The 18,597-nt window shown below is 39.9% G+C and overlaps 1 protein-coding gene and 1 long non-coding RNA gene across 2 annotated transcripts in view; both read left to right on the top strand.

Annotated features, from left to right (window-relative positions):
* Positions 1–17,828, top strand: part of LOC138948591 (uncharacterized) — a 120,667-nt gene extending 102,839 nt beyond the window's left edge. The window contains exon 2 of the long non-coding RNA XR_011450029.1: positions 16,618–17,828. This is a non-coding gene — a long non-coding RNA (uncharacterized lncRNA). The remainder of the gene's footprint in view (positions 1–16,617) is intronic.
* LOC138948589 (uncharacterized) lies at positions 5,205–17,828 on the top strand. The gene is made up of 3 exons (XM_070320149.1): positions 5,205–5,687; positions 13,228–13,371; positions 14,027–17,828. The coding sequence occupies exons 1-3, from the start codon at positions 5,462–5,464 to the stop codon at positions 14,476–14,478; spliced, it is 822 nt and encodes a 273-aa protein (XP_070176250.1). The 5' UTR covers positions 5,205–5,461; the 3' UTR covers positions 14,479–17,828.
* Positions 17,829–18,597: the final 769 nt, after the last annotated feature.

The raw sequence follows: 18,597 nt of genomic DNA, 5'->3' as shown, positions 1-18,597 counted from the left end.
CGTTATTTTTGAAAAGTGAAACGGATTTAAAACATGCCTTATTGATTTGTGATTCTTTTTACTACGTTTCCGGATTAAAGTTGAATTTGTCGAAATGCGAAGCCATGTGGTTGGAAGTCAGAAACATTGTGAAGACACCTTTTATAATTTTAAATGGAAGAACAAATTAAGGATTTTGCGAATTTATTTTTGTAATGACAGATCAGCCTGTGATGTTGAGGTAAATTGGACAGAGCGAATTACGTCTGTTAAGCGCTTGATTTCGGCATGGGAGAAAAGAAATTTGAGTATTATGGGTAAAATTATTGTAATTAAAACGTTTTTGATTTCCCAATTTGTTTATTATATGCAGGCATTTGTAATCCCTGATATAATGTATTAGCAGAAGTTAATAGATTGTTGTTTAGATTTTTATGGAAAAAGAAAGAAAATAATAAAAATAAGCATTATTGTGTAGTGATATAGAAAATGGTGGCTTAAATATGATTGATTTGAAACACATGCAGCTTTCCTTTTTATTACAATGGGCTGTCAGACTGACATCCCGCGAAGTCACAGATAAGTGGAAATATGTGCCAAAGTCAGTATTTTCAATGTACGGCTCAAATTGTGAATGTTTTTATTCAAATGTTGATTTTCGAAGAATAAAAGGGAGTGAACTTGTCAAATCCAAATTTTGGAAAACTGTCTTGAAAACCTGACTTGATAACAATGTATGTATTGATGATAACTTATTTAATCCGCTTTTATGGAATAACCAATATTTTGTTTATGCTGGAAATGTACTGTATTTTGAAGATTGGGCAAGAAAGGGTCTTGTTAGCGTATATGATGTATTACATATAAAAGAGTTTGTTTCCTATCAGTTCATTTGTGATGTTTTAGGAAAATCCCCACAGAGAATTTAGGAATATAACATGATTCGTGCTGTTGTTGTAAATGTTATTAATAAGATGATGCACAGAAAGGAAGAAATTGATTTGATGGATATCCCGTCTTTTCGTGGTAAGAAAGTACACAACGCACAACAGTTCAGAAAAGAATTAGTAAGCATGAAACTTGTTGAACCGTGTGCAATTGGATTTTGGAGTAGGAAATTTAATTATGAAATTGATAAGAAAGATTGGCTGATGAGTTTTGAATCGGTTAAAGAGACAAGGCTACGAGTATTACAATGGAAATTACTTCACAATATTTACCCCACAAGCATTATGTTATGTAAAATGAAAGTTGTGTAAGACAATATTTGTTCACACTATAGTAATAGCATTGACTATATAGAACACTTTTTTTCTTTTGCCCAGTGGTGCTTGAGTTTTGGAAACAAATTGAATTTTATATTTGGGTACACTTGGATAAACAGATAAAGTTAACTGTGCATGAAATCATGTTTGGAGTTAAAAATCGAAACATGCATGCAACTCTGTTGACAGAATTAAACTGTATAATTCTGGTTGCTAAAATGTGCATAAGTATTTATAAGAAAACCGAGGCTTCAATGCCTCTTTTTACATTTAGTCAAGTTTTGACTAAAAAATGTTTTAACGTAGAGGGGGAATCGAGACGAGGGTCGTGGTGTATGTGTGTGTGTGTGTGTGTGTGTGTGTGTGTGTGTGTGTGTGTGTGTGTGTGTGTGTGTGTGTGTGTGTGTGTGTGTGTGTGCGTGTGTGTGTGTGTCTGTCTGTCTGTCTGTCTGTCTGTCTGTCTGTGCGTGTGTGTGTGTGTGTAGAGCGATTCAGACCAAACTACTGGACCGATCTTTATGAAATTTGACATAAGAGTTCCTGGGAATGATATCCCCGGATATTTTTTTCTTTTTTCAATAAATACCTTTGATGACGTCATATCCGGCTTTTTGTAAAAGTTGAGGGGGCACTGTCACACCCTCATTTTTCAATCAAATTGATTGAAATTTTGGCCAAGCAATCTTCGACAAAGGCCGGACTTCGGTATTGCATTTCAACTTGGTGGCTTAAAATTTAATTAATGACTTTGGTCATTAAAAATCTAAAAATTGTAAAAAATAAAATTTGTTTTTAAAACGATCCAAATTTACGTTCATCTTATTCTTCATCATTTTCTGATTCCAAATACATATAAATATGTTATATTCGGATTAAAAACAAGCTCTGAAAATTAAAAATATAAAAATTATTATTGAAATGAAATTTCCGAAATCGATTTAAAAACAATTTCATCTTATCCCGTGTGGGTTCCTGATTCCAAAAACATATAGATATGATATGTTTGGATTAAAAACACGCTCCGAAAGTTAAAAAGAATAGAGATAAAGAAAAGCGTGCTATCCTTCTCAGCGCAACTACTACCCCGCTCTTCTTGTCAATTTCACTGCCTTTGCATCGAGCGGTGGACTGACGATGCTACGAGTATACGCTCTTGCTGTAAAAATGCAGTGAGTTGTTTCATTCTTAGTTCGACAGCTTGACTAAATGTTGTAATTTCGCCTTACGCGACTTGTTGTTATCTTCGAAAGGCAACTGCAGATCAGAAATATTTATTTTTGATTAAAAAGTTCCAAGACAAATATTTAGTACATTTTTTTTAATAAAAACAATTGTAAATGTTACCTCCACCATCATTAACCCCCTCCCTTTCTCTCTCTCTCTCTCTCTCTCTCTCTCTCTCTCTCTCTCTCTCTCTCTCTCTCTCTCTCTCTCTCTGTCTCTCTCTCTCTGTCTCTCTCTCTCTCTGTCTCTCTATCAGTACAGAAAGATGTCTTTAAAATGAACTGTCAGAATGTATTCCAAATGAGTGTGGTCAATTATGTATCTATACATCCGTAGATGCCTTTCATTTGTTTCATGAATTTTAATACTATAAACTTTTTGAGTGGTAAATGTTGAAGGATGAAAGAAAATATATTGTGAGTGGACGGATGCATGTTATTCATTAAAAGCCCCACAATGATGTGCTTGGAAAAAAAGTATACTGTATCCCACGAAAGCCTCATTACTTTTAAAGTGAATCGAACTGTTTGTTCTGAGTTTTTGCGGAGAAATTGCTAAACTTGATGGAAAAAGTAAAACCGTGGTTACTGTCTCAATAAAGAGCACTCGGAAAAAAGAAAAAAAGAAAACAAAAGACCACATACAACTATGGTTAATTCAGATTGTGTTGATCTTCTGCAAACAGTACTTATTCTACTGAAAATGCATGCATTAATGATAAAATTAATTATTAACTGTTCATGTTTTTTTTCGTGTTCCTTTCATTCCGTACGACCTAGTTATTGGTTTATCCAACAGCATGTCACAAATTACCCACCATTTTGGCCTCTCGATTAAAACGTATTCGCCCAAATTACGAATACACAAAACTTTATTTTTATAGTAAAAATATTGTTTAATAGCTTTAACATCGTCAAGCAACATTCAGACACACATAAAAGAAGCGTAGTAACGAACAAAACTGTAAAACTTATTATTTTAATCCAATGACCCTCTGTGGTACCCAACTCCAGAGAACAACCCATCTACAAACAATAACCAATAAACAACAGACCCATGTTTAATTGGATCAGTGTGTCAGGGCATCAAGGCTGTGGGTTGCACGTGTTGTAATTGGATCATGCTGTCGTCACACACCGTGACATGACACGAGTGACAGCTGGACGGGTTCTAATGCCGCTCATCAAGGTCAGGACAATAGGGAACACATGGGGCCCAATTATCGGTAAAATTATTTTTTTTTCGAACTTATAGATAACTTCTTGCTCAAAACATGTTGAAAGTATAATACAGGTTGCAGGACACAAACACACACACACACATACACACAGGCACTCACACAAACACACACACACACACACACACACACACACACACACACACACACACACACACACACACACACACACACACACACACACACACACACACACACACACACACACAGGAGAACTTAAAAGCAAATGTTATACATTCTAAATAGAGCATTGAAACTTGTTCACCTCACCCACAGACAAAAAATAATCTATTAAGTAAATGAAACGGTTATGACATGAATTATTGTAACTCGCAAAATCGAATTGTTATCATCATCGTATTGTTCAATATTAAAATGACCGTAGATATGACAATGACAACAATAATTACAGTTCTGATGTTTGGTACAAAAACATCCCTTTATTCATTGGCACCAATTGTTTTTATAACTATATTTTGAGCCTATAACAACGACTGTATTGAGACACAAACTACATTTTCTTTCTCGAAGCTCGCACTATCCACCTCCTTCATCCCCTCTCCCCCCCTCGCCTGCCCTTAAACACCTCTGTCATTGTTTGTCTTCCTACCCATAACGAGACAAATCGTTAAAAATATAATTAGTTATGTGGGCCATGTGCACTCCTTGTGACCGCATAATCATTGCTATAAAAAAATAAAATAAAAAAATTAAAATAAAAAGCAACATGGTCCCTCCGGACCTCCACACACTTGTTCCACCTGTGTCTCTGAGCCTTATTGACGGTGCTGCAGAAGCTTGTGTATTGCATCCGCAGTAAGTCCGTAAGGGCCGTCTTGACGTCATTATCCGTTTCGTAGTGCTCATCCCTGAGGTACTTCTTCATGTTTGTAAACATCTAATAGTATGAGGGTGCCAAATCTGGCGAAACAAGCAGATGGTTATAACGATCTCCAAGCCGCAATCATGATTTGTTGCCATGGATACCAAGGACTTTTGCGTAGGGGCGTTGTCTTAATGGAACAACATCCCTTTGCGGAGCATTCCTCGGTGCTTAGCCTTGATATGCTATCTTAGTTGTCTCAAAAGTATGAAACAATATTCATCGGCTACCGTCTCATCTTTCGGAACTTAGTCAAACAGGAAAAAAACCTCTGCGTCCAAAAATACTGATGCCATCGCCAAGTGAGAATAAGTATGTGTGCCGGTAGCAGATACGAATTCTGGTGAGCGGGGACGAAATACCGCTCATGGAAAATCGTGAGATAATTGGGGGCGAGATGGAAGAGGGCGAGATGGGAGGCGGCGAGATGGGACCGGCGAAATGTGAGGGGGCAAGATGGGAGGAGCGAATTGGGACCGGGAAGTGGAGCGTGGAAGGGGGACAAAGGGGGGAAATCAGAGAGCGGAATGGCTCAGTAGGTCACGGTTTATCTGTGGCCAGTGTGTGCCAATCGGTTTTGCAATTCCAATGGGGTCATCTTAGAATAGCAAGGGTGCGGTCCTGGTGCACCATGGACACAGGAAGCTGAACGAGGAAGGTAATTCCGAAGCCAGCAAGTGAACAACTGACGCATACTTGTGTGTTGCACAATTCGTTTTGGGCGAGTGTAAGTGTACGTTGTATCTGCAAAGGGTTGAAGACTGAGAAGTGAAACTTCAGAACTTGTCTCACAGGGATATCGATTCGGAAGAGTTTTTTCTCATCCCCATTGCGGGGTTTTGTCCATATTAAAACAGTCAGTTTGATCTCAACATGTCTGTGTTCTCCAGTCGCACTTCAGGCTACAAAGCGGGAGTGATGCTCTTGTTTTTCTCCGCCATTGCTTTTTTCGTGGGCTACGCTACTCCCTTTTGGGCCTATGATTCTACATCGTCGTCTGACAGCTCCTACCTAGGGCTTTGGATGGTGTGTGCATCGGCGACAAGTTATGGTGCCTCCCGCACTAGATGTGTCACGTACCCTTTGGATTTTCTCTTCCGTAAGTTTTTCTTGTCTGACTGTCTTTCTGGCAGATTTTCTGTCTGTATGTCTGTCTCTCTCTGTATCCCTGCCTCTGTTTATCTGTCTCTGTCTGTCTGTCTCTGTCTGTCTGTCTGTCTCTCTTTCTCTCTTTGTCTGTCTAGTCTGTCTGTTTGTCTGTCTGTCTCTCTGTCTCTGTCTCTGTCTCTCTCTCTCTCTCTGTCTCTCTCTCTCTCTCTCTCTCTCTCTCTCTCTCTCTCTCTCTCTCTCTCTCTCTCTCTCTCTATTTAATGTGAGTTTTTATTATAACATGCTGCAGACACATTTTCCAACTGCACATACATATAAATATTTAAGATTAATGTGAAAGAACTGTTGTACATTATAAAGTTTATGTCCAGCATGGGTCAAACATAAAATGTGTAAACATGTTGAGAGAAAACAAAACTGCTAAAGAGACGATAAACAATAATATTTGTCTCCTGCTAAACCCATTTAGTCAAAGGACCATAACAAGCAACAAAACAACAAATATAATTTATTTCAAGTGAAAACCCTATTCACTGGATTAAAATTCTTCTTTTTTTTTTACAAAGATGTATCCTACTTTTATTCGTGGGCGTGTGGAAACCCATTGCAGGCAGACACACATACCCACACTTAGACAAAGTCTCATGACAATCTACATTTTCAACTGTGGAAAAAAGAACAAAACTGAAGTCAAAAATCAATGAAAAACAATACAACAAATTAAACAAACATTTCCGGAAAGTAGCGTGCAGCTGCTATTCTCGCCTTACACAATGACCCCTTTTCAACCCCGAAACTTGATAAGGAAATAAAGCGGGGGGGGGGGGGGGGGGGGATGACAAAGGAATGAGGTGGGATGGGGGGTGCTCTGTTTGGTCGTGTAGTTTTGCGGACCTTCGGCCCTATGCCTGGTTTCCATATGTGTGTGTATGTGTGTGTGTTGTGTGTGTGTGTGTGTGTGTGTGTGTGTGTGTGTGTGTGTGTGTGTGTGTGTGTATGTGTGTGTGTGTGTGTGTGTGTGTGTGTGTGTGTGTGGGGTTATGGTTGGTTGTTTAGATCATTCATTTTCATGTCCGTCTTCCGTTTTTTGAGGGTGTGTGTGTGTGTGCGGGGGGGGGGGGGGGGGGTAGATCATAGGTCATTCGATTTCATACCCTGCCCTGTTTGGTAGCGAAGTTTTGCGGACATTCGATCCTATGCCTGTTTTCCATGTGTATGTGAGGGGTGCTCGGTTTGGTTGATTACATTTCAGGAACTTCGATTCCATTCCCTTCCAGGGGAGGTTGATCCTCTTTTGGCAAGTTCAGCTTTGAGAACCTTTGGCTGGATGCCTGTCTGAATGTGTGTGTCGGAAGAGGGACAGGCGTATGTTTGGTAGTAAGCCTAAGCCACGGGGGATGTCTGTTTGGTATACACACGTAAATAGGCCCAGTGAAATTGAACACTTTATCTGTACATATTTATTATGATATATGCGTGTGGAAGGAGTGTGAAGTTTTATGCATACACCATAACAAAATCCTGTGCTTTGCATTTGGTAAATAAACTGTTTGACTTGATGTATTTTTCAAATGGTTGTAAAATCAGTCTTGTATTTGTCACCGTGCTCAGGCCCTGTTCTGTTTTTTCCGTCACACCTAAAACCTTATTTCTTGTGAGCGACGCAGCATTATATATAATTATATTATAGCTTTGAGAACCTTCTGATATTCTGACGTTCTGTTCGTAAAAGGTGAAACAACCCTACTTAGCGCTTTTATTTCATTCAATGTTTTGCAATTTAGTCCCACACACGAATACTTTCCTTTCAGTTTGGAGTTCACCGATTTCTGATTGTTTTTATTTCACATTGACAGTGAGAACTTTCTAGGAGAAATGTTAGTTTTTTTTCTTGCATTTGACATTTTTTTACTTTGACACTGGTATTTAATTCTCTTCACTTCTTTCTCTTGGTATATACATGTACGACGTAATTGCCCGAATTTGCTCAATCTTTCACACCGAAAAAAGATGTTCTCAAATAAATTGTGTACATATTTTACCGATTAAAATGCACTGTCCGGTTTTCTTGAGAAATGACTGCATATTATCGTGTCCCGATTTTTGATGACTTGATGTTTTAGGACGACAACATCAATGCCACCCTTAAAATATCTTTTACAAAATGCATACTGTTCGATATTTAAAGTCGCAGAAAGTATTTAAGTGGAGACAAAACTATCAGCGATAATTAATAGTTGATCTTAGGAAATAACTCCGCCCAGATTGTATGGGATGCGGATGAGTTAATTGCTTTCCCTTGTTGTCATAAAAACACTGAGGCAAGCCTACCAATGTCACGTGTAGCTTAAAGGCACAGTTAGCCTCCCGTAAACTATCACAGATACCGTCAGGCTTTTACACACAGTACAAACACCCTTCCATTTGAACGCTCACCAAACGGGAACATCATAGGTGCCCTACGTAAAGAGCGAGCCATTTTTAAAGAATTAATTTTGCGGATTGTGTCAGAGACAATCCGACCGTGGTGCGTTTTGGCGCTAGACCTAACTTTTAAAATCTAAATAATAAATTGACAGCTTGTTGCACAAACATTCTTAAATCATAAAAGAATTTTTTTTCATCAAGACAAGATCAGTACAATTCGAAGTTTTGAAAGTTTGAAAAAAGATTTGCCCGGAAGCAGGGTCACGCAAGGTCGTGGTTCTCGTAGCAGACGACGGTTTATGCCTATCGCCAGTTCCTCTGAACAGTCAAAAGCCATCGCTAGAGTTCTTGTGAACCACAGCTGTTTGTTTCGTGCATAGTCAGAGGTACATAATAACGTGCTATTGCAGATAAGCTCACATCGAGTCGCATTCAAGTTACTAACTGACGAGTACATTGTGAAAAAGGGAAACTGGATCACACGGGTTCACGATGGCTCAGGGGTAAGATAAACCACGCAAATATAAATTCTTTGAAAATTGTTCGCTCTTTACGGAGGGCACCTAGGATGTTCTCAAGCGGTGAGTGTTTAAAAGAAAGGGTGTTTGTACTGTGTGTAAAAGACTGACAGTATCTGTGATGGTTTACGGGAGGCTTACTGTGCCTTTAATACCTTTGCGTTTCCATGGAAAAGCACAGACAACAATCAACTCTTCCACAACCAATAACTAGTCGCGTAAGGCGAAATTACTACATTTAGCCAAGCTATCGAACTCACGGAATGGAACTGAACGCACTGCATTTTTTCACCAAGCCAATACAGCTTCGTCAATCCCCGCGACAAGGATAATAATCACTTTTCACATGCAAAACGAGGTGAAATTAACAAGCCAGAATAGCGCGGTAGCGTATTGTGCCAAGCAGGAAAGCGCGCTTTTCTGAATTTTATTTTTTAACGTTCAGGGCTTTTTTTTAATAACACATATTATATATCTGGGTCATTCCATAAAGCTGTGTAACAAAAGTGTGACATGCATCGTGAAAATTGAAACTGTCTGAATAGGTTGTTTTTATGGATTATGCGACAGATATAGACATATGCCACCGTGCCATGCTAAAGAAACGATAAGTTTATGCTTTTTGGATACGAGGGGTGGTCGGAAAGGTGTGTAACATCACACATGTTTAGCGTAAAATGGTGTCCAAACACGCAAGACAGATTACAAAAAGCCATAGTATAATAGTAACAAGCTTTATTTGCTTCCCATTCAGAGCTCATTCTGAACAAAATGCAGTCGGGGGAAACGAATTGAAATAGATATTTGATAACTAAAACGTATTTGCTTGGTTGCGTCAACCAACAAACAAACAGTACAATAACAAGACATCGAGTCGACATGCAGCTAGAAAATGAACATTGAAAGTCCAGAATCAGTTATCACAGAGACAAGTAAGGCTAGGTTAGCACATTTTCTCGCGGCGTCGCAGCTGACGTCAGCATATGTTGTAACGATTCGATTGGTCCATGACGTGGCGTCATCAACCGGCTTATGAATGACTGTGTTATGAATGGAATTCTTTTGGTTTTAGTGAAGTCGTCATTGAATAGACTCGAAATTCGGTCAGATGTAGGTGCGTTGTTTTTAACACACGGCAGATCAAGAGCCTTAACGATTTTGATTATTAATGATTTGCTGTGTCTTCGAATTACGTCGGACACACAGTGTTCCTCTCTTAAACACGTTGGTATTGTTTTGTGTTTATATCTGAATCATGGAATAACTCAGATACAGAACAATACACAAATTATCCACACAATAGACACGATACTTTTTACCTCAAAAACGTTATTTTTCTACCAAATCGCCTCATTTTCGCGACCATATTTTTGTGATCATGCTTCGAAAAAGTCAATGTACTTTACGGGTTTTCACAGCTTATGTGTCCGAAACAATGTACTGCTGATTTCAAAGCTACATGGCACAGATTATAAACACGATGGGCAACTTTTTAGATCTAGTTGACCACTTGCGCCTTCTTGTTATATTTGATTGATAATTCAATCTTTTCTTAGTGGTCCTGTCAGAAACATTATTCTTCCTTTACCATAAATCTAAGTGTCATGGGCGAGAAAAATCGCACAATTTCTAACTTTAAGAAGTTGGGGAGGGTAAATGCTGTAAGCTAGTGAAATCCGATGCTAAATTTGCCTGCTTGGTTCGCCCAGTCAAGTCTTCCGGATACATAAGCTTAGTATCACCAGGCAGTTTGAAGGGACTGCTCCTTTTTATATTTAGTCAAGTTTTGTTTATATTTAGTCAAGTTTTGACTAAATATTTTAACATCGAGGGGGAATCGAAACGAGGGTATGGTGTATGTGTGTGCGTGTGTGTGTGTGTGTGTGTGTGTAGAGCGATTCAGACTAAACTACTGGACCGATCTTTATGAAATTTGACATGAGAGTTCCTGGGTATGAAATCCCCGAACGTTTTTTTCATTTTTTTGATAAATGTCTTTAATGACGTCATATCCGGCTTTTCGTGAAAGTTGAGGCGGCACTGTCACGCCCTCATTTTTCAGCCAAATTGGTTGAAATTTTGGTCAAGTAATCTTCGACGAAGCCCGGGGTTCGGTATTGCATTTCAGCTTGGTGGCTTAAAAATTAATTAATGACTTTGGTCATTAAAAATCGGAAAATTGTAAAAAAAATTAAAAATTTATAAAACGATCCAAATTTACGTTTATCTTATTCTCCATCATTTGCTGATTCCAAAAACATATAAATATGTTATATTCGGATTAAAAACAAGCTCTGAAAATTAAATATATAAAAATTATTATCAAAATGTTTTTTTCGAAATCGTTTTAAAAACACTTTCATCTTATTCCTTGTCGGTTCCTGATTCCAAAAACATATAGATATGATATGTTTGGATTAAAAACACGCTCAGAAAGTTAAAACGAAGAGAGGTACAGAAAAGCGTGCTATCCTTCTCAGCGCAACGAATACCCCGCTCTTCTTGTCAATTCGACGGGCACTGCCTTTGCCACGGGCGGTGGAGTGACGATGCTACGAGTATACGGTCTTGCTGCGTTGCGTTGCGTTCAGTTTCATTCTGTGAGTTCGACAGCTACTTGACTAAATATTGTATTTTCGCCTTACGCGACTTGTTTTTGCTTAATGCCCACTAACAAGGAAATCAGCTTCACAGTCACAGGATTTCTTTCTCTATATTTCGCAACAGTATTTAATCTGATTTTCTTCGATTTATCGTTTTCCGAAAAAAACAATTAGTCGATCGAATGTGTTCAAATTTTGATGAAAACTCAACGGTTTTTTACCGTTAACTATTACAACTGGAACAGGACTAGACTACAAAGAATAGCCTGAGACTTGACAAAGAGACACTGAGCAGGTATATCACAAAATAAAACATTAAAATGTCGAACTTTTAAAAAATATTAACTTTAAGAGCGAAGAGTCGCGAAAGGTTGCCTACGTAACATTCGTCCCTCGTTGGTAACGACACATAAAACGCTCCACGCCTGCTCCGTTCAAAAAGTTAATGGGATTTTTTTTTATGCAAAAACCTTTCAGCGATGTTGAAGAACATTGCATGCAAAAGAAACACCAAGTTTGATGCGTTGCTAAGTGACACATTTCATTTTTAACGATCCAGCGTAACCAGAAAACATATAAACGAAGCTTAGTGGCGACACGCAAAAGGCAAAATCACATTCAAATCGGATCAAATTGACACGGCGCACATTCTAACACGTTCACTACACATCAGTAATGCCTGATAATGCACACAGTCGCATATTCGTGCGTACAGAAGTTATAGACACGTCCACGTAGTTCGCGGTTAGTTTTATAAACCAAATGTTGCGTAGGCAACCGTTATTTTTGAACGATCCAAATGCACACTGTAAAAATGCGTAAGGGAAAACAGCTAAGTGCATATGTCACACTAGCACAAAACACAACGAAGATGTATGTTGGGGGTTTCATGGTCGCATTTCATTGGCAGCCACACGGATACTTAAAAACAAGATGTAAGCAATGTCACAATAAAAAGGCCATTTTGACGTCATTTTCTGTGTTTTCTTTCATACAAAACATTACCCAACCTAACGATCTTCTTGATTTTATTATCGTTATCTCTTTAGTCAATTTGCAGTCTGTTGATATCCTTATATCATTCGAGAAGCAAGAGAAACATTCTGAAATCTAACCCTAAAGTCATGACCCTCTCGTGGTACACAGTTTTGTAGAACGACCCATATATGTTTTTGGAATCAGGAAATGATAGAAAATAAGATGGAATAATTTTAAGACCGATTTCTAACATTTTAATCGTAGTACTAATTAACTTATTTTTGTTAATTGTGATCACATTTTAAGAGTAAACATGACATACGTATATTTTGTTTAGATTCAGAATTTGATGAAATATACGATGCAATCAATCTTAAATCTGCTTGTGAAAAATCGATTGTGATGACAACTTTAACGAGCAAACTAATTAACTAACTTTTTAGCTTCCAAGCTGAAATGCAATCCCATAGTCCGGACTTCGTCGAATATTGCCTGACAAAAATGTCAATAAATGTTGTTAAACAATGAGGGCGTAACAGTGCGGCCTCAACGTGTACAAAAAGTCGGATATGACGTCATCAAAGACATTTATCACGAACAAGAAAAACCCAGGAAATCTCATGTAAAGTTTTGTAAAGATCGGTCCAGTAGTTTTCTCCGAATCGTTTTACACGCACGCACGCACGCACGCATGCACGCACGCACGCACGCACGCACGCACGCACACACATAAACACACACACACACACACACACACACACACACACACACACACACACACACACACACTTATACATACATACATACGCACATACATACATACGCACATACATCAGACCCTCATCTGGATTCCCGGTCAACGTTAAAACAAAACTTGACTAAATGTAAAAACCTGACAGAGTTAATTCGATTAATTTCGAGGAATTCGATTATTGCAAATATACCAAAATGATGAATGAATTCATCAAGTATACACCTTTATCAATAACTCTGCCTGTTCCAGCATGGTTCCACGCCGTTAGGGCCCTGGAGTGTTTCTCTCTGATTGGTCTGTTCGCGGCCTGTGTCTACGCCCTCGCCACAAACTGCTGTCGCTCCTTTCCAGGACCTGTGACTAGGATTCTTGAGGCTTTGTCTGCCGGTTCTGGTAAGTCACAAATAATCGTTGGTTTATCTGAGAAGGTAGCTAGAAGCGACTAGATCAAGCAATCAATATGAAGCTTATATATAGCGCGTATTCCGTGGGTACAGTTCTAAGCGCTTGTAGATGGGGTTGTGTTTTTTTTTTAAGCATCCCTTCATCTTATTTGGCGAAGCGAGATCATCCTATTTGGCTATGCGGGTTCATAATATTTGGTTAACGGAACAAGAAATAAGGGCAAGGACTTACTAACTTAATTATTTACTTACTTACTGACCGTTATGCCGGTTGGCATGTAGGGCAGAAAAGTGCAAATGACAGTTTGTATTATTTAATGTATACGGGATGCATGAGCTATAGTAGATCCAAACTAAGTACAATAACCCACATGTTGAGATGTGAATTATGTCGGCAAAACGACCAAACGGGTGGTGTCATGACCATTTGAATGGTCACGGTGTGTTTTCTTTGTCTTTCTTTATTTTTGCTGTTCCGATTTGTCCGTTAGGCGGAAGGTTTTGTTCCACAATTGACTGCTGCGGTCTCAGTCAATCCATTACCCAGTCGTATCACCCTCTATGAACATTCTTACATATCATTCTGCTAAGAGAATATCCGGAACTACATGTTTTTTCATTGATCCTGTTTTTGTTTTTTTTAGGAGTGCTAGGGTTCATAGGCTGCATGGTCTACGCTGGAGAGGTAAAGAGCAAAGCATATATCAGCTGGTCCTTCTACCTGTGCACCATTGGGAGTGTTCTCTGCGTCGTTGCTGCTATCATCATCGCCGTGTGCAACAAACCCCTGCCCACCAGCGCTGTTGGGGCCGGGGGTCAAGTCATCACCATGGCAACCATCTCACAAGGTCAAAGTTACACAACGGCAGGAGGTCAGGCTCAAGCTCAGCCCTACGGGAATGCTCAGCCGTATGGGAACCCTCAGGCTTACGGGAATGCTCAGCCGTACGGATACCCTCAGGCTTACGGGAATGCTCAGCCGTATGGGAACCCTCAGGCTTACGGGAATGCTCAGCCGTATGGGAATCCCCCGCCCTACGGAAATCCCCAAACGTACCCTAGTTCCCAGCCAGACCAGACCGTAAAGGCACCATAGTTCAGTTGTAGTCTTACATTAGTATCATTTTTGTTGTTATAACTTTAAAGGTCCTTGTCTACATTTTTTTCCGAAATCGCAATTTGACCATTAAAATGCAGAGTCTATTATCTACAAATATCAACAATACACCCCCTTTCGATCAGGAAAGACGAAGCCAGTGTAGCCGTTTCAAAAGTCATTGTAGTATTCCAGCGTAGTACTCATAGTAGGATATCCTTATTTGGAAAATGCCAAGCGCAAAACTCCTCTCAAATCCCGTGCATTTCGTGCGTTTAAAAAAAAGCTTGGACAGCGCTCCAGTGTCAAACTGTTGCTGCACTTGTTTGGGCGTGGTTATGAGCATAGTGACATGAATTTGATTGGTCAGTATTTTTAGGCAAAGCACATGTTCTCAGCAAACAAAAAACAAAATATTGGAAGCGTGAGTCACGCTACCCAAAAATAAAATCTTTTTTTTACATATATTTTTGTTTTCTATAACTTTTTTCCCCATGGTTCATTCATTATTTGACATAATTTTGTATCGAAATCTAACCATAAGATTATTGAAAAAAAAGCAAAAATGTAAACGACCACCTTTAATGAATTGGGTTTGTTAAACTTTCTTTATTTGTGACCCTCCACCACGAAATGAGTCGCATGTCACCTCGCGCGGTTCTGCACTAGGCTTAATATAAGTCCGGGGAGTGTCTGGTAACAGTGTAAGGGTCACCTTAGTCACAGGCTTATAACTCAAACAGTTTTCGCTCTTTTCTAAAACGGTTTTCACCACTGGATAGAGCATACACAACTCTTTAAGAAAATGTACAAATATGAAAATCATGCAAAGGTGACATGCGACTCATTCCGTGATGGAGGGTCACATTTGTTAATTTGCTTGCCTGCTTGTTTATTTGGCTTGTAGGTAGGTTGGTCGGTTAGTTGGTTTCTTTCGATCCTTCTTTCTTTCTGTTGCTGTATCGCAATGCTCAAAATGTCCGTGCTCAAGCTCTGTTCAGTTTGTCACTTAATTTTGTTTTCTTCATCATCTTACGTTTCTTGTTGTGGTATTCTGTTATATATGTATTAGTTACACTTCCGCCCATTCATGGTATTGCGTGGTACTTTGTCGAGACTGGGTCAATGAATATGATGACAGCCTCGAGTGACGTCATTGTATTCATTCACCCGGTGGAGACAAAATACCACGCACTTTCATGGATGAATCGGCGGTGTAACGCATATCCCGTGACCCATCGAAGCCTATTTTTGCTTTGAAATGTCTTCATTAAGAACAAATAATTTATAACGAAATAATCTTCATAAGATAATATGCTTTGTTTGTCGTCTGCTACAAATCTAGCCCTTGCTGTTGACACGGATTGCAGAAGCTCCAATTTTCCCTTCGTTGACCGGAATAAATGCTCAATCCGCTGTCATTTCGCCACTGAACATTGTTACTTCTTTTCCCTTTTTGGTTATGATTGAAACGGCATCCCAAAAGAGTGTTTCAGCTGTTTCAACACACGGGTTCAGCTGCCACTTGAGCGGCTTGTTCCGCATTTCAGTCATTTTAGCCTATTAGTCTAAAATGACACCGGAAACGAAAATAATTGACGCGCATACATTGACGCTCTGACAAAGCTACACACACAAAGACAGAGACTTTGACGTCATTTGTTTTTTTGTTCGGACGATTCCGTCGTCCCGGCAAATGGCTGGTCCGTGGTCAGACTTGACGTGAGCACCCAAAACGTCTTTGTTTTTGTTGGCATTGCAGCTGTGAAATAATCAGTCTTGTGTCTCAGTCGTGTCGGTACAGAGTTTGCTTCTGCAATCGCTGCGTTCGTGTTGAGGACGGCTTCGTGAAACAAATCAGCGAATCTATCGTGTGGAAGAAATTTATCTTACAAAAACACCCAACCCAACAGGAGGCATTGATGCTTTTGCAGTTTGCTGAAGAAATGAACTGTATGTAGGTAATTTCATCCGTTTAATGCATGTCGAAACAAGCCATAAGGCTTTTAAATAAAAGATTCCATGCATTGTTTCGGATCTGAACACAGATGAGGTCGCAGTTTGCAGGTTGAATCTATGAATCGGTACGACCTTCCATCGGGCCAGATTATCAACAGATGGTTCATGATCAGAATCAAGGTCAAATTTACCTGGTTCCCATTCAAAACGTCATCATCTCATTCAAGATGTCCTTTTAGTTGCTTCTGCGGCTGCGCAATTCATTTGCCTAGGTCATGGCCGAACTGTTGGCCTACTGAGCAATATCGCGGGATTTTGTCTCACTAGAATAACCGAGACAAACAAGGAAGGTCATGGGATATTTGCACAGGTCAACGGTGATTTTGTTTTTAGACATGGTCTCTGTTCAACATTGACGACCAAAGGAAGCTTTGATTTGTTTACCGTCTATTCGGAAAAACACTCAGCATTAGTACAGACAACTAGACTGATTCCAATGGCTTGTTTTGCGTTTGTATTATTTCCTTGATGATAACAGTTATGTACATTGCTTTTGGATTGGTGTGTGTGTGTGTGTGTGTGTGTGTGTGTGTGTGTGTGTGTGTGTGTGTGTGTGTGTGTGTTTGTATGTAACTGTGTGTGTGTGTGTGTGTGTGTGTGTGTGTGTTTGCGTGTACGCGTGTGTGGGTATGTCTGTGTGTGGGTGTGTATGTGTGATTGTGTGTGTGCGTGTGTGTGTATGTGTGTGTGTGTACGTGCGTATACGCGTGTACGCGTGTGTGTCTATGTCTGTGTGTGACTGTGTGTGTGTGATTAAGCGTGTGCGTATGTTGTGTGTGTGTGTGGGAGGGGGGGAGGGGGGTTGTGCATCAATGGTGTGTTCCTTGTCTCTATATACATTTCGCCAAAACATAATGACGACAACTTTTGCATCTAATTCAAGTATTGACTTGACTATCTAGATTTATTTTACATAGATCAGGTTTACCGCCGCTTTAATAAGGGTATACCCTCAACATCGACTGGGGCAAAAACAGAAGAGACCAATTAGAAACATGACAACCAAGTGACTAAATTGAAAAACAAAAGAATTCAGAATTTTGGGCTGCAAAATCGAACCAAGGGACTGCAACATCTCTCCTATTTGTATCGTCCTAAGTCAATCACTGAATGTTCCAGCTGATTACAGCGAGTTCTATCCGTTTTGAATGTAAAAATCAAAACTTGACTAAATGTAAAAAGTCCAATTCATTAGACATTACGCCATACGCTTTATCCAGTCTGACGTAGCTTCATTGTCTATTATATGCCGGCTTTCCATTGCAGAATCGTAAATGTACTTGAACTACATATTTGTAGGTCATTGTTATCAATAAAATGAATTCTCACAATGTGTGTGGGTGTGTGTGTGTGTGTGTGTGTGCGTGTGTGCGTGCGTGCGTGCGTGCGTGCGTGCGTGTGTGTGTGTGTGTGTGTGTGTGTCTGTACCTGTGTGTGGGTGTGTGAGTGCCAATAGCCAAAGGCGTACCATGGGACTCGGAGGAACTGGACACAGTTGTCATTAATCCTCTTTCTATTGTTCCTGCTTTTCGGTGTTTTCGTGTTCGTGAGGAATTCCGGCCCCGTCCCTTAAAGAGACAAACCCTGTCTTTTGGGGGGGCCTCGATCATTGTGCGAGTGTACTCTAGGAAGCACGGAATTTTCATGTGTGGATTTATGTGATAGGAAGCTCGGGTGAGAACCAAAAGGTCGAAGTACAAAAGGTCGAGGCACAAAAAGATCGAGGACATTTGGTCGAGGGTCAAAAGGTCGAGTGTGACAAAAGGTCGAGTGCGACAAAAGGTCGAGGGAAAATCACCTACGTTCTGAAACTTGCCTCTTGATGTTTGTTTGTTTGTTTGTTTGCTTAACGCCCAGCCGACCACGAAGGGCCATATCAGGGCGGTGCTCCTTTGACATATAACGTGCCACACACAAGACAGAAGTCGCAGCACAGGCTTCATGTCTCACCCAGTCACATTATTCTGACACCGGACCAACCAGTCCTAGCACTAACCCCGTAATGCCAGACGCCAGGCGGAGCAGCCACTAGATTGCCAATTTTAAAGTCTTAGGTATGACCCGGCCGGGGTTCGAACCCACGACCTCCCGATCACGGGG

Source organism: Littorina saxatilis, linkage group LG15 (genome assembly GCF_037325665.1).
Source record: "Littorina saxatilis isolate snail1 linkage group LG15, US_GU_Lsax_2.0, whole genome shotgun sequence".
Taxonomy (NCBI): domain Eukaryota; kingdom Metazoa; phylum Mollusca; class Gastropoda; order Littorinimorpha; family Littorinidae; genus Littorina; species Littorina saxatilis.
Note: the sequence above shows the minus strand (reverse complement) of the source record. Positions and strands in the feature narration are given on the sequence as shown.